The sequence below is a fragment of the Oncorhynchus clarkii genome, chromosome 18 (genome assembly GCF_045791955.1).
Source record: "Oncorhynchus clarkii lewisi isolate Uvic-CL-2024 chromosome 18, UVic_Ocla_1.0, whole genome shotgun sequence".
In the NCBI taxonomy this organism is placed as follows: Eukaryota; Metazoa; Chordata; class Actinopteri; order Salmoniformes; family Salmonidae; genus Oncorhynchus; species Oncorhynchus clarkii.
The window spans coordinates 23,304,630-23,322,137 of record NC_092164.1 but is presented as its reverse complement, the minus strand read 5'-3'; the positions used below and the strand labels follow the sequence as shown (position 1 = coordinate 23,322,137).

The 17,508-nt window shown below is 41.5% G+C and overlaps 1 protein-coding gene across 1 annotated transcript in view; it reads left to right on the top strand.

The window, feature by feature from the left end:
- The first annotated feature begins 488 nt into the window (after positions 1 to 488).
- Positions 489 to 17,508, top strand: part of LOC139373229 (tyrosine-protein phosphatase non-receptor type 4-like) — a 43,025-nt gene continuing 26,005 nt past the window's right edge. The window contains exons 1-2 of the mRNA XM_071113504.1: positions 489 to 877; positions 7,041 to 7,195. Of these exons, the coding sequence (XP_070969605.1) occupies positions 7,058 to 7,195 (138 nt within the window). The 5' untranslated portion in view covers positions 489 to 877; positions 7,041 to 7,057. The remainder of the gene's footprint in view (positions 878 to 7,040; positions 7,196 to 17,508) is intronic.

Below are 17,508 nucleotides of genomic sequence, written 5' to 3'. Positions count from 1 at the left end.
ATTAACAACTTACAAACTCTCCATGAATAATTTTAAGTAGGCAACACCTTAATGTTACTTACGATTTACCTACAAGTGGGCAGTTCTAGATGAGGATGTACAATATCAGAGTTTCTGCATTTCATTTTGAAACTATATACGATATACCAGTTATTACCATTCATCTCAAATAGAAGTGGCATGAACATAGAATTGGCCACAAGATGGGAGTATGAGATATGTATTTGCAAAGGTAGATAAATGTTTAATAAGCGTTTAATATATCACACACAAACTACCTTTATGGAAAAATATTTGAAGTTACGTACAATCTAATAATAATAATAATAATAGTATTAATATTTGATATTTTTCCCATTTCTGACAATGTAGGCAGCACGCGCGTGCGTGTTGTGAAACCTGCGCCTCAAATGCCACGCCTACTAGTTTGACAGACATCACCCCCGTTCAAAAAAAAATCTGTTGTGGAGTTTACGCCATATTTCGTTGCTGCCCCATGGTTTATGCTGCACGGTTTAAATGATCAACGTCTTCAAACGAGGTTGTATTTGAATTTAAACTGCAGTTTGGGGACCGCGGAAAGGAAGTTCTGTTTTTGTGTGGTCATACCTACCTGCTCGTGCTTGCCTTGCTCGCATTACAATGGTTGCGTCCTGTATTGACGTTTGCCTGGGTCCATCATCGCTGTGGTGCTGAAAAGAAACGAACCTGTGCGGCCGAAACGAAACTGTGCGGCCGTAGCGAGTGTATGCTGCTGCGAAGGATGAGGAGGTTTCTGTGGATCTGCAGCGGTTGAATTGCACCACCTCGCCCACTTATTGCTGTGTTCTTGATTTTATCCCTCAAAACCTGGACTCTACCGGTGCAGTTTATGAAGGTAACGTTAAGCATGCATAATAATAACGTCATGCCATGGTTAGCTTGCTAGCTTGCATAGCACAGCTGTTGTAGCAAGTTAGCTAACTAGATGTTAATCTATCCAGAGACAGTATAGCTACACCTCTACGTTAGCTGATGCTAGTCTTAGTGACAGTGACAACTATTTGATGGCCTGGTGGTTGGCTTTCTAGCTAACTAACATCAATGTGTTGTTCTTTTTTCCCTGTCATATGCCAGTTGACAGCCATATGGGCTACAGTTAACTAGAATAGAATGAAACAGAACAGAATAGAGTGTGCATTTCTAACCTATGGCAGGTTTTGGGAGAGGGAGGGAGTGTAGGCCAGGGGAGAAGGTAGAGGCTAAATATATGTCTGGGTCAATAGATGGATTAACCTGTTTCTTGAATCAGTACACAGAGAGACCCCACTGATTCTAATTACAGGTAGGCTACACACTGGTTTAGCTGGTTGACATAATAAACTCCACTCGGATTTCATACAAGTCCTGTTTGCCTGTAATAATGCATTTATGACACGTATTCATGTTGTATTCATGCTGCTGGATGCAAGACCCAGTGCTCGGTTCCTATCACAAGAAATATGGAAGCTCTAGTCTAGTGCACTGAATGACTTCATAGAAACACTCGGCTTTTAAATCTACCTGCTGTTACAAAGAAAGACTGAGTGAATAGTGCTTCGCCGAAATGGCATTGTCCCTGGAATCTATAGATTCCCCAGTGATGTCATCATGATATTTCCTTCTCTGCCTCCTTTGCTGACCATAGTGGAATATAGAGCTAGAGGAGCAGCCATTTGCTATCACACAATCTCAACTCTCTCTCTCTCTCTCTCTCTCTCTCTCTCTCTCTCTCTCTCTCTCTCTCTCTCTCTCTCTCTCTCTCTCTCTGATCAAGAGCTGCAGGGCTATAGTGGAAAATCAAGAGAAAGAGTAGAAAGGAGAGGATGATTGTATCCTCTGTCTCTCCATCTCTCACTCTCTGTCTGTCTAAAGCAGCATCACACTTTTAGAGACTGGGTCAGTTGTTGTCAAGTGCAAGGGTTTTGACAGTGCAGTGAATGAGAGTGATGGAGTACATGGGATTTGTTGGGGGAGAAGGGGGGGGTGTGCTGCAGACAACGGAAAAGTGTGTGGTAAATGACATAAAACACATATGTGCTCACGAAGCTCTAAAACAGGATGAGTCACTAGGGGGTCTACACTGTAGTGTCCCCACCTCCGTGGTTGGGGGTGGTGAGTAAGTAGCTACAGTGCTGCTGGGGCTAAATATTAGAATGAATGAGATCGATAGCAACAAACACCTCTGGAGCTTTAAGAATGGGAGAGAGAGGCAGGAAGGAAGGAATCCGGGAGAATGAGAATGGGGTTTTATCAATGGCAAAGTTCTCTAACCTCGAGCTCACAGCAATCGACAACATAATTGTGTTTGTTAGGTTGTTCATCATTATGCACAATTCTGTGTGGACATAATTGATAGCCTATGTTGCACAGGAGTGCAGGTGATTTTAATTTGCGACCCAAAAGCCTTTTCAGAGTAAATCTCGTGTCATGAACAACGTTGTTTAGATTTGTGCCCAGGGTTAAATGGCTTGTTAGCTACTGTTGGCTTTAGCCTCACAAAGCTAAGAAGGCTTGCTAGACCACGCACGGAAAAAACTGAGAATAGTGGAAAGAGAGAAAAAAAAGAGTGCATACGCTCTCTAGTGTCACGCATGAGTGTGTGATCTGTGATGCATGTGTGGCGCTCCACAGTTGATCTAATGATGGCAGCCCACCAAATGGCATCCTATTCCCTACATAGTGCACTACTTTTGACCAGAGCCCTAGGGTGAATAGGGTGCCATTTGGGATACATCTGTGGTGACTGAGGTCTGCAGAGTGGAAGATCTGAGAGGAAGGGGAACTCCCTTTGTGTGTGGAACATAACCTATCTGGGTTGTGTTCAGTAGGCCACATTGTAGCAAAACGTGTTGAAACGAAAATGAGTGTTTGTTATAGAGGTCGACCGATTAATCGGAATGGCCGATTAATTAGGGCCGATTTCAAGTTTTCATAACAATCGGAAATCTGTATTTTTGGACACCAATTTGGCCGATTATTATTATTTTTTACACCTTTATGTAATCTTTATTTAACTAGGCAAGTCTTATTTTCAATGACGGCCTAGGAACGGTGGGTTAACTGCCTCGTTCAGGGGCAGAACGACAGATTGTCACCTAGTCAGCTCGGGGGATCCAATCTTGCAAACTTATAGTTAACTAGTCCAACGCTATAACCACCTGCCTCTCGTTGCACTCCACAAGGAGACTGACTGCCTGTTACGCAAATGCATTAAGCCAAGTTAAATTGCCAGCTAGCATTAAACTTATCTTATAAAAAACAATCAATCAATCATAATCACTAGTTAACTACACATGGTTGATGATATTACTAGTTTATCTAGTGTGTCCTGCATTGCATATAATCGATGTGGTGCGTATCGTTGCTCCAATGTGTACCCAACCATGAACATCATTGCCTTTCTTAAAATCAATACACAGAAGTATTTATTTTTAAACCTGCATATTTAGCTAAAAGAAATCCAGGTTAGCAGGCAATATTAACCAGGTGAAATTGTGTCACTTCTCTTCAAATCAAATCTAAATCAAATCAAATGTATTTATATAGCCCTTTGTACATCAGCTGATATCTCAAAGTGCTGTACAGAAACCCAGCCTAAAACCCCAAACAGCAAGCAATGCTGCAGTCAGTGTATATGCAACAGTTTGGGCCGCCTAATTTGCCAGAATTTTACGTAATTATGACATAACATTGAAGGTTGTTCAATGTAACAAGAATATTTAGACTTATGGATGCCACCCGTTAGATAAAATACGGAATGGTTCCGTATTTCACTGAAAGAATAAACATCTTGTTTTCGAAATTATAGTTTCCGGATTCGACCATATTAATGACCTAAAGCTCATATTTCTGTGTGTTATTATGTTATAACTAAGTCTATGATTTGATAGATCAGTCTGCCTGAGCGGTGGTAGGCAGCAGCAGGCTCGTAAGCATTCATTCAAACAGCACTTTCGTGCGTTTTGCCAGCAGCTCTTCGTTGTGCGTCAAGCCTATCAACTCCGGAGATGAGGCTGGTGTAACCGAGGTGAAATGGCTAGCTGGTTAGCGGGGTGCGCACTAATAGCATTTCAAACATCACTCACTCTGAGACTTGGAGTAGTTGTTCCCCTTGCTCTGCATGGGTAACGCTGCTTCGAGGGTGGCTGTTTTCGTTGTGTTCCTGGTTCGAGGAGAGGGACGGAAGCTATACTGTTACACTGGCAATACTAAAGTGCCTATGAGAACATCCAATTCTCAAAGTTTAATGAAATACAAATGGTATAGAGAGAAATAGTCCTATAATTCCTATAATAACTACAACCTAAAACGTCTTACCTGGGAATATTGAAGACTCATGTTAAAAGGAACCACCAGCTTTCATATGTTCTCATGTTCTGAGCAAGGAACTTAAACGTTAGCTTTCTTACATGGCACATATTGCACTTTTACTTTCTTCTCCAACACTTTGTTTTTGCATTATTTAAACCAAATTGAACATGTTTCATTATTTATTTGAGGCTAAATTGATTTTATTGATGTATTATATTAAGTTAAAATAAGTGTTCATTCAGTATTGTTGTAATTGTCTCTGATTTCTGTTTTATAACCCATAGTGATTACTGTATCAGATAGGTAATGCTGTCCTGTTGAACTTGGTGTGAAAACACTAAAGACAACGGTAGGCCAATATATCACCTGATGGATCTGTAAAGCAATATGCATCCTACTTTATTCAGGAGTTAGGTTACTAACTTCGGTCTAGGGCCTAGGAGTTGCATTGGGATTCAAGGTAGGCTAGCTCCTCTGCATTTGGCATGGTGTCTGTCTGGTCTCTCCACCCAGCTCCAGCAATTCAGAGCTGTGGCTCTATTACTGAAAGGTCACTCAGCCCCATAGACTCAGCCTATGATTTGGACTCTGTTATGGAGGGGGGTGGTGTTGGCAGGCGAGCCAGGTTGGAAGCGGGTTACACTGACACGCAGTCTATCTGCTCCCATCCCTCAAGTTCATGGCTATTGGATGGGACCCACCCTCCACTCAAGGCTAGCTGCCATGGCCATTCACTGCCAACTTTGTGTGGTTGTCCTGGATGCTAGAGTGACAGAAAGTGCAGTAAACGAACACAGTGACAGACAGTAAAGGTCAAAGTAGGTATTTATGGATCAGTATGTTAACTAGGATTCTGCTGTGACTGTTCCATGTGTTGACATCTGCACACTGTAGGTGATGTTTTTGGACTGCAACTTTGTTCAAAGGAGGGCCTACGTTGTAAATAACCTTAGTCGTTTTCTTTCTTTTTTTTACACCCTTTTTTCTCCCCAATTTCGTGGTATCCAATTGTTAGTAGTTACAGTCTTGTCTCATCGCTGCAACTCCCGTACGGACTCGGGAGAGGCGAAGGTCGAGAGCCATGCTGCCAGGGCGTTTTATTAAACCAGCTCACAAATCACAGGACACTGGACTACAGCAGTAGCCACAAAACCCCACTCAGACACAGTCCAGGGAAAAAAACACCTGTTAAACATGAACTAAAGAAAACGCAACCCAAACTAACTGACAGCTAATGAACCAAAATGAAACCAGGTGAAACACAAAACAGACATAACCAAAAGAAAAGGAAAAAGGATCGGTGGCAGCTCGGTGGCAGCGCCACCCGGGAATAACCTTAGTCCTGAGACTCGTTGGGACATTTGGCCTTTTTCTGTTGGTAAGCGATAGTAAACAAAAACGGTCATTTCCTGAATAGACTTGAATAGATAATAAGGTATGGTTCAAGCCAGGACAGCTCCACTCCCTAGATATTGTTTAGGCCTAGTTTGACCATTTCATTCAAGCATTCAGAACATGGAAAACATAGACAAAGTGCATGTGAACTGTTAAAAACATGTTTAAATAATGGGAATGATAAACATGATAGAATAATAGCTAGTAGGTTTTTGAAGCGTCTGATCCCTGATCTCCCTGCTTTAACCTCTCTCTAACTGTGAGAAGTTGAGACCCGTGACATGGTATTGACCCATGTGGGCGTTCCACGGATGGGGCCAGTGTGACAACACCGTACAGCGCCTCAGCGTGTCTTTGTGTGTTGCACTGTGACATTCACAGGAACACCATTGTCACTGACAAAAGCCCTGCTGCTGGTGTGGCCATGGTTTATTTCGGGACCTTTCTGTGTGCAGTCAATGGATGATGTCATGCAGGGAAAAGGTCAAAGGTGATATAGCCTATCCTAGTTGTTTTAAAACTCTTTCTATGTTTCTACAGTCACTTTTCTCCCTAATATTTGATATGATTGTGAAATATGATTTTAATAAGTATCACCCTTCACCCTGTTATTACAACTTTATAACTCAGAATTAGGCCTAACAGCATCCATCCAAGCGTGTGTGTGTGGACTCTGGTAGGGACGTGAAGACTGCTAACCCTCCTGGGGAAGTCCTCTGTAGTGTGTGTAGCTCTCTTCCTCCCAGCGGTAGTGAACTGGGTCATGCCTCACTGAATCACTGAATCCTTTCATCGTACTGCAGCCTGACTGTGAGAGCGTAGACCATAAAGGATCAAGGGCCTTGGATCTGCTAGGGATCTCTTTCTAGACAATACTAGAATGAAGTATGACATCCTCAGCATCAGTCACAGTTTTAAGGAGGAGTGTGTTGTCTTACTTGACTCAAATATGCCGTAGCCGACTGTTTAAATAAAAAGTGGTATACTGGTGTTGAGGACGAGGCTAACCATTCGCCATTGCAGAATTGTTATTTTTTATTTCACTAGGCAAGTCAGTTAAGAACAAATTCCTACCCCAGCCAAACTCTCCCCTAACCCGGATGATGCTGGGCCAATTGTGCGCCGCCCTATGGGACTCCCGATCATGGCCGGGTTGTGATACAGCCCGGGATCGAACCAGGGTCTGTAGTGATGCCTCTAGCACTGAGATGCTGTGCCTTAGACCGCTGCACCACTCTGGGGCAATGTAATGTATTTAAATGCAGTATAATAAAAGGTCCCTCACCCTGCTGTTTTCTTTCTCTGTGTTGCAGACTCAGTGTGGACAGTAATGACCTCACCCTTCCAGTTGCCAGCTGGCAGTAACTACAATGACCGAGCATCAGAGCTGGCACAAGACAGGCAGCACACAGAGGTGGTCTGTAATGTTCTTCTGCTGGATAACACAGTTCAAGCCTTCAAAGTTAACGTAAGTACTGTACTATACTACTCCCGGCATCTACACTGACTGTACAGCCCTACATATCACCATAGAGAATGACTGGGTCAGGGCCTGCTCTCTCTTCTCTCAAGACCAGTTGTCTATCAATAGGCTACACAGTAACCAAGTAGGCCTATAAAGATAAATTAGACTTTGTTTAAAGGGCAATTCTGCCTCTTTTCAATCTCATGTTCATTACCTCCAGCACCATTCCAGTGTCTACGAATGTGAGAACGGCACGATTCTATGATCTGTGGTTAAAAATATATTTTTTAAATGCTTCTCTGTGACATCTCAGGGTACGATTAAAACTAAGAAGAATGGTGAATTTCAAAACTTGCAATGAGTTTCTAGCCAGAGGGAGGCTATTTTCTTGCTCCCCACAAATCTTATAGTGTTTAAAAATGTCATCGGGTAGAACTTTTTAACTTTATATATTTTTCTACATAATGTAGAAAAGCGCACATACAGTGCATTCGGAAAGTATTCAGACCACTTGACTTTTTCCACATTTTGTTACGTTACAGCCTTATTCTAAAATGGATTAAATAGGTTTTTTTCCGTAATCAGTCTACACACAATACCCCATAATGACAAAGAAAAAACAGGTCTTTAGTATTTTTGCATATAAAAAAATACAAAATAATGAAAATCACATTTACATAACTATTCTGACACTTTACTCAGTACTTTGTTGAAGCACCTTTGGCAGCGATTACAGCCTCAATTCTTCTTCGGTATGACGCTACAAGCTCGACACACCTTTATTTGGGGAAGTCATTAAACAGTCATTCTTCTCTGCAGAACTTCTCAAGCTCTGTCAGGTTGGATGGGTAGCGTTGCTGCACAGCTATTTCCAGGTCTCTCCAGAGATGTTTGATCGGGTTCAAGTCCGGGCTCTGGCTGGGCCACTCAAGAACATTTAGAGACTTATCCCAAAACCACACCTGTATTGTCTTGGCTGTGTGCTTAGGGTCGTTGTCCTGTTGGAAGGTGAACCTTTGCCTCAGTCTGAGATCCTGAGCGCACTGGAGCAGGTTTTCATCAAGGATCTCTCTGTACCTTGGTGGTTCCAAACTTCTTCCATTTAAGAATGATGGAGGCCACTGTGTTCTTTGGTACCATTTCCCAGATCTGTGCCTTGACACAATCCTGTCTCTGAGCTCTACGGATAATTCCTTTGACCTCATGGCTTGGTTTTTGCTCTGACATTCACTGTCAAATGTGGGACCTTATATAGACATGTGTGTGCCTTTCCAAATCATGTCCAATCAATTGAATTTACCAAAGGTTGACTCCAATCAAGTTGTAGAAACAGGATGCACCTGAGCTCAATTTCGAGTCTTATAGCAAAGAGTCTGAATACTTATATAAATACGGTATTTCTGTTCTTTATTTTTAATAAATGTGACTCACCACCTAGATTTTGTCTGATGTAGCAACATTTGAATTTCGTTTAAAAAAAGTAATAATTACATTGGATAAAAATAGACTCAGATCTACAAAATGGTGTATCATACACAGCATTTTTGAGGAACAATGGGAAAATAATTCTACTTTGAAAGTTTATACACTTGTAAACTCACTTTGAATGTTTTGATACCTACTTGAGAGCTCTCCTTTGTCTACACCCATTCAGCATTGTTCACACCCTCTTAAGCCAGGCCCACCTATCTCTTTTAAGGATTCACATGAGGTCATGTGCTAAACACTAAAAGTGGTAGTATCTTACAACAAGGAAACATTCCAGGTTAACCGAAAGTGTCCAGATAAAAAAAAATATTTTATAAATATTAGATGACGCTTACCCAGATACACTTGTCTAAATTGATGGGTCATGTGAAAGAAATGCTATAACCCGCCAGCCACATCCAGTGGTGGAATAAGTACTACATTGTCATACTTGCATGAAAGTGTAAATAATTTCAAATTCCATATATTACACCAGACGGCACAAATGTATTATAAGAAATAAATCATTTGACGGATAGGCAGGGGCACAATGTATCAAAAGTAAAAGTTAAAGTATTTCATTTCAACTTCCTTATGTTAAGAAAACCAGACGGCACAATTGTATTATTTTTTGACAGATAGCCAGGGGGGACACTTCAACACTCAGACATCATTTACAAACGAAGCATTTGTGTTTAGTGAGTCTGCCAGATCAGAGGCAGTATGATGACCAGGGATGTTCTCTTGATTAGTGTTTGAAATGGACCATTTTCTTGTCAAAATGTAAAGAGTACTTTTGGGTGTCAAAGAAAATGTATGGAGTAAAAAGTACATTATTTTATTCATAAATGTAGTGAAGTAAAAGTTGCCAAAAAAATGAATAGTAAAGTAATGTAAAGTAAACTTATTAAGTAGTGCTTTAATGTATTTTACCTTAAGGACTTTACATCACTGCCCAAATGCTTTCACACCAGTACATTAGAATACTTTATATACTGTTACACATGCACTTATCACATAGTGTTCCATACATAAGTTAAGGCCAAGCAACCTGAGTTGAAACCTGAGTGAGGTACACATGTACAGTACATATATTTAAGTGGTGGGCACTTAATACGGTCACATGATATTGTTGTGGAATGTCACAAAATCATGTTACGACCACACATATCAACAATATCAGCAACGGATGGCGTGTGTGTTAGGAGAGAGTCATGTGAATAGAGGCACTGCAGATAGTGCTGATAACTTGTCCGTCTGAACCATGCATCAACAAGGGAATCTATAGTCGGAGAACCTGTTTCTGTCCTGCCCTTGACTTTGGTGCAGGGCATGTGATGTCCATAGCCTCTTCGTCGCAAAAAACTCCCTGATCTTGTCAAAAATATAGTTTGTCTAGCTTTATCCAGTCCAGGTGGTGCTTTTACAGGCAGACCATCTATGGGAGGAAGGATGTCAGCGTTGCGCTTCAGCTGAAACCTAGTCCCGACAGTCCAAACGCCCCTTGGCGACAACACCAGGCTCCAGAGCAACGAAGGTGTAAAACAGCGAATAACAAAACAAATCTGAATACATTACAACCCTGCACAACATCAATTCACCTCCCAAGTTTAGCAAATAATAACCTCATACAAATATTTTTTTTTTTACCTGAACTGCTGGTACTGCTTGATCTGTGGCAGTGGCACTGAAGTACGGAGTCAGGTGTTGTTGCCAGCCATAGCATTCCACAAGCACCGTACCATCCTCCAGGCCAACCAGCTGTGGAACGTTGACCCCTGTCACTGTGCTGTCCTTCACAACACCAGCAATCTCAGACAAAGTGTTCACTCTGGCCTTTCTGAAGCGCTGCTTGATGCGGCTGAAGCACAAGTCAGGGGCAAACTTGGTGTGGCCTGTGATCAGGAAGTGAAGGTCCAGATTGTTGTGGAGCTTGTGCATGCATGGTCCACCAGACACAATAGAAGAGCACAAACTTGTTCTTGTTTTGGCCGCTGCAGTTTTCACGATTCAGGTCCACATGTTTTCCCAACTCCGTAGCTGGTGAAGAAATGGTGCATGTAGTCGATGACTGCGCTGCTGCCTTTGCTTGCTTGGGCCAGCTCTCGTTTTGATTACTGTACTGACTGGTGTGTTCTACTGATGCTGAAAGACAAATTCCAGATACAAATATTTTAGCATTATTATACAATAGATACGAAATGGCCTTCTGAGAACATCACTACACACAGTTCACACAGGTAATGTTAGCTACTGTAGTTAACCAGCCATCTAACGTCAGCTGGCTAGCTAACAGCAAGCTTTAACTAGCAATACAAAACGGATTGTCATAGCTATAAGTTCAATGTTAGCTAGCTGACATTAGGCTATAACTAGGAATGCGAAATGGCATTCTGAGAAAACATCACTAATGTTAAACACACTTCATACACGTACAGCTGAAGTCGTAAGTTTACATATACCTTAGCCAAATACATTTAAACTCAGTTTTTCACAATTCCTGACATTTAATCCTAGTAAAAATTCCCTGTCTTAGATCAGTTCGGATCACCAATTTATTTTAAGAATGTGAAATGTCAGAATAATGATTTATTTTAGCTTTTATTTCTTTCATCATATTCCCAGTGGGTTAGAAGTTTACATACACTCAATTAGTATTTGGTAGCATTGCCTTTAAATTGTTTAACTTGGGTGAAAGCCTTCCACAAGCTTCCCACAATAAGTTAGGTGAATTTTGTCCCATTCCTCCTGACAGAGCTGGTGTAACTGAGTCAGGTTTGTAGGCCTCCTTGCTCGCACACGCTTTTTCAGTTCTGCCCACAAATTTTCTATGGGATTGAGGTCAGGGCTTTGTGATGGCCACTCCAATACCTTGACTTTGTTGTCCTTAATCCATTTTGCCACAACTTTGGAAGTATGCTTGGGGTCATTGTCCATTTGGAAGACCCATTTGTGACCAAGCTTTAACTTCCTGACTGATGTCTTGAGATGTTGCTTCAATATATGCACATAATTTTTCTGCCTCATGATGCCATCTATTTTGTGAAGTGCACCAGTACCTCCTGCAGCAAAGTACCAACACAACATGATGCTGCCACCCCCGTGCTTCAAGGTTGGGATGGTGTGGTTTTGGAGCAGTAGCTTCTTCCTTGCTGAGCGGCCTTTCAGGTTATGTCGATATAGGACTCGTTTTACTGTGGATATAGATACTTTTGTACCTGTTTCCTCCAGCATCTTCACAAGGTCCTTTGCTGTTGTTCTGGGATTGATTTTTACTTTTCACACCAAAGTACGTTCATCTCTAGGAGACAGAATGCATCTCCTTCCTGAGCGGTATGACGGCTGCGTGGTCCCATGGTGTTTATACTTGCGTACTATTGTTTGTACAGGTGAACGTGGTACCATCAGGTGTTTGGAAATGGCTCCCAGGATGAACCAGACTTGTGAAGTTCTACCGTTTTCTTTCTGAGGTCTTAGCTGATTCTCTGACTAAACCAACTAGGCTCATAATTTAACAATTGTATTCGTATTTACAGATGACATGCACGTTTGATATTAAGCCGCATGAAAGTTTACATATTTGAGAAGGCATTTCTGACATTTTGATTAAAAAAATAAAAAATAATGTTCAAAAGGCTCTCCTGGGAAGTCGTGACTTGCGACATACCCCTAGTTTCCTGAATCGGGTCACAAATGTGCAAACATTTCTAAAAAACCTGTTTTCACTCTGTCATTATCGGGTATTGTGTTTAGATTGATGAGGAAAAACATTTAATTTAATCAATTTTAGAATAAGGCTGTAACGTAACAAAATATGGAAAAGGTTAAGGCATCTGAATACCTTCCGAATGCACTGTATATAGACACTGGTATTGTGCTGGAGATAATGAAAATGTGGCTGAAAAGTGATGGAGTTTCACTTTAAAATACAGATGCATTGTAGTAGTTGGGACCAAAGGAGCCTGGGTCATTTTAGATATCTGTCATTAATAGCAGGATAGCAGAGACATAGCAGAATGTCTGGCATTCTAGTTTAAAAAGAGACTCCAGGGGTTACTAGCCAATGGAGTAAACACTTACACCAGGACTGAACTGCACACATCACAATGGCTTTTCCGAGCCAAGCGTGGGGGATATCTGGCCCGTGTGGTGTACTGTGGGCAACGGGGGCAGAGAGGCACAATGTTAATGCATTCCCCTCTGTGAGGTACTCTAATTACAACACACACACACACATAGCACCTCAGTCTAACCCCCGACCGACCATCTCTGTTGCCACGATACTCTTTGTTCTGTTCTGGGTTAAATAAGTCTGCTCAGCTGCTGACCACTAATCCCCTGGTCATGAATTAAGATGAGTTCATTTCAGGGACTACAGAGTTGTCATTATGGAGTCCTCTGTCTTTACTAGTGCCATGCGGGCCCGAACCAGGTCAGGGCTTCACTGCCAGATTAGGTGAATACAGGCCCTCATGTTTGTGTGCATATGTGTTTGATTTACTTTGTTGGCGTTGATGTGGGTTCTATCCTCTGGGAACCATCCAGTGTGTACAGACACACATCATGTATAAACAGGTGAAGTCAGTACTGATTGACAACTGACAGCTCCATTATCATGTCCTCTGGCATTCTACCGCCATGCGGGCGCCACCTCCAATACTTGCACTGCACAGGGAATCTACAAGAAGGCTTCTAAAAGGCATCTGTTTAACTTCTAGAGCTGGAGAGTTTCAGTAAAGCCCCTCGTTAGCTGGTAGTTTGGTTCCCAACGTGGCTGCTGTGCAATAGCCTAGTGGCTGGACAGAGTATGACCTGATAGCTGCTGAACGCTATGGTTAGAGCTCATCTCCAGGTTGACACACAGCACTCTGATTTCACCCGTTGGCGCCACATAGACTTGTGTGTGGTGTTTAGGGCTGTTGCGGTTACCGTATAACCGCCACACAGGCAGTCATGAGTCATGACCGTTGTAAAATTCCACGTGACTCGTAATCTCCTCTCATGCACTCTGGACATGTTGTGGTAGTACCTAACTCGCTAACAGTCACATCAAACACTTAGTACCTAACTCACATCAAACACTTATCATCAAAACAGCATATGCTTTTAAAACTCGCCTCACTGTAATGATCAATTTGAAGAAAGGAGTTCAGCAGCAGGTTGAAACTGAGTGTGAAACATGGTCCTTGTGGATGTTGTTTCAAAGCCTAACAACGAAATGGACAGCACTTTCTAAGGTGATGATTCATTCAAAACATCCATATGCATATTAGAGCTTATGAATCAAAATGATAATTGTGCCGTTATACAATATAGCCTTCTGCATATTACGCATGGCAAAAAAACTAAACAGATTGAAGATGCCTTTGGTCCATAATCGGTCTTGCCTTTACTGCAGAATTAAACACATTCGAGTAATCGCCTTTGAGTGTATCATTATGCATTCTGGGTGGTCTGGTTACCTTATGCTACGCTCCAAAATGTCTATCCACAGGTCTGGGAGAGAACTTATAGCCCTAGGCGATGCTGTTGGTTCATTGATTGTGCTAACAATTGTCGTGAATTTTGATTTTGAATGGCCTAGTAATAGGGCTTTTTAAAAATTATTATTCATTGGGTGACAAATTACCTTTTAGCTAGAGGTCGACCGATTAATCGGAATGGCCGATTAATTAGGGCCGATTTCAAGTTTTCATAACAATCGGAAATCTGTATTTTTAGACACCGATTTGGCCATTTTTTCAACAAAAAAATTGTGTGTGTGTAAATCTTTTTTTTACACCTTTATTTAACTAGGCAAGTCAGTTAAGAACACATTCTTATTTTAAATGAAGGCCTAGGAACGGTTGGTTAACTGCCTTGTTCAGGGGCAGAACGACAGATTTGTACCTTGTCAGCTCGGGGATTCAATCTTGCAACCTTACAGTTAACTAGTCCAACGCTCTAACCACCTGCCTCTCATTGCACTCCACGAGGAGCCTACCTGTTACGCGAATGCAGTAAGAAGCCAAGGTAAGTTGCTAGCTAGCATTCAACTTATCTTATAAAAAACAATCAATCAATTAATCATAATCACTAGTTAACTACACATGGTTGATGATATTACTAGTTTATCTAGCGTGTCCTGCGTTGCATATAATCGATGTGGTGCCGATCGCGGAAAAAGGACTGTCGTTGCTCCAATGTGTACCTAACCATAAACATCAATGCCATCAATGCAATATTTTTTTGTGTGTGTGTGTGTGTGTGAATTTTCCCCATTTTTCTCCCCAATTTCGTGGTATCCAATTGTTAGTAGCTACTATCTTGTAACCAGGTGAAATTGTGTCACTTCTCTTGCGTTCATTGCACGCAGAGTCAGGGTATATGCGATAATAAAAAATGTTTTGTTTTTGAAATTATAGTTTCCGGATTCGACCATATTAATGACCAAAGGCTCATATTTCTGTGTGTTATTATGTTATAATTAAGTCTATGATTTGATAGAGCAGTCTGACTGAGCGATGGTAGGCAGCAGCAGGCTCGTAAGCATTCATTCAAACAGCACTTTAGTTTGTTTTGCCAGCAGCTCTTCGCTGTGCTTCAAGCATTGCGCTGTTATGACTTCAAGCTTATCAACTCCCGAGATTAGGCTGGTGTAACCGATGTGAAATGGCTAGCTAGTTAGCGGGGCCCAGGTAGGGGCGAGGAGAGGGATGGAAGCTATACTGTTACACTGGCAATACTAAAGTGCCTATAAGAACATCCAATAGTCAAAGGTATATGGAATACAAATGGTATAGAGAGAAATAGTCCTAAAAATACTATATTAACTACAACCTAAACCCCCTTACCTTGGAATATTGAAGTCTCATGTTAAAAGGAACCACCAGCTTTCATATGTTCTCATGTTCTGAGCAAGGAACTTAAACGTTAGCTTTTTTACATGGCACATATTGCACTTTTACTTTCTTCTCCAACACTTTGTTTTTGCATTATTTAAACTAAATTGAACATATTTCATTATTTATTTGAGGCTAAATAGATTTGTATTGATGTATTATATTAAGTTAAAATAAGTGTTCATTCAGTATTGTTGTAATTGTCATTATTACAAATAAATGTAAAAAATTGGCCGATTGATCGGTATCGCCTTTTTTTGGTCCTCGAATAATCGGTATCGGTATCGGCGTTGAAAAGTCATAATCGGTCGACCTCTACTTTTAGCTACAGAATATCTCACCACTATGCGTTTCCATCTCCTCCTCTCTCTCCTTTTATTGCTTTCTTCAGCACACAGAGAGGGGCTGTCAACAGTTTAGTGAACTTTGTTTCCTATGGATGTTCCTGAACAGATTTCACTTAGTTTCCCAAATGAAGTACAGGGTATCGGCAGGAACAGGGTTGGAGAGCCCATGGCATACAGAGTGTGGGTGGAATATCACCTGTCTCGCAGCGAGTGAAATAAGTGTTGTATTTATTTCTCAGCTGCTCATATAAAGCACAGCTCCGCTATAAAACCGAAGTAGCCTATTTGCGTGCATACGGATCCCCCTCCCCCCACCTGTTCCTGCTCATTTGATAATGGGCCAATCTAAATCAAAACTAATTTGACATATTTGTAAAGACAGGATAAAAAAAATAGTCTGATGGGTGAAAATAGGATCACTTGATGAGAGAACAGCTGTGCAGCCTGAGGCAAGGAAAAGTGCGCAAGCTTTTTTTTTTGCGACTTTGTCAAATTATCAATAGCCTATAGTCGCATCATATATGTTTTGATTTCTAAAACATTGAGGTTTGTATCATTTATAACTAAAGTTGCCAAATAACTCAAAATCTAGCATATAGGACTTGTTTCAAATGATCACTTTTACACTCGACATAGCCACTTCATATGCGCACTCCCTCTGTAATGGGAAAAATATCCTTCTATTTCATTCAGCTAAGTTCAATTACATCCTTCTTACTATTGCACGACAATAACCGTCTGACAAAATGTCATGACTGCCACAGCCCTAGTGGTGTTTACTAATTTATGCAGATACTTAAAGGTTTCCAGTTATTATTCATTTCCTCTACATTATTTATCACTTAATGCCAGTTACACAGTCAAACACAGTCATGGAAGTACTTCCGTTTCAGTGCATGGGGGCATAGTGAAGCTCTGTGAAAATCACTGTTTCACTGAACAAGCCAGTCAACTGGTTGGTCCGGTTTCTTTACATTACTGAGAGATTGGCGTATGTAGTTAGGTGATTGAAACATGCTTTTTCTGCTTTCCTCCCTGGTTGGCATTACAAGGTAGACTGTGATTGTGGAGCCTCAGTTGAGATTGAGAAGTATGGTGTTCCTCAAGGCTCCATGTTCGGACCAATGGTCTTCCTACTACTAGTAGGAAGATGGCATAGCAGTAGGATGTCTGTTTGTCTTGTCCCGTCCCATGTATATATCTTTTTCTTCGTATATGTTTCGTATATATATATATATATATATATATTATTTTTATCTACGGACTGAACATACTCACCTGCAACCCGCCTCACCCAATGTGGTACGGATCTGCTATTTTTTAGACTTTAGAACCGGAACCCCCATCAGAAGCTAGCCATCTAACTAGCTAGTAGTCAGTTAGCCACTGCTAGCGGTCATCACTGTTAACTCGGACATCAGCCAGCCTCAGCCCGGTCAATTCCTACCAGTCTGCACAGCGCTATATCAACCCAGAGCATATCAGACTGCTTTTTCTCTACCACATCTCCAGATTCCTACCGCAAGCTCTGAACCTTTACACCGGATCATCGCAGCTAGCTAGCTGCTATCCGAGTGGCTACTCCTGGCTAATGTCTCTGTCCCGAAGCAAGCACCAGTTA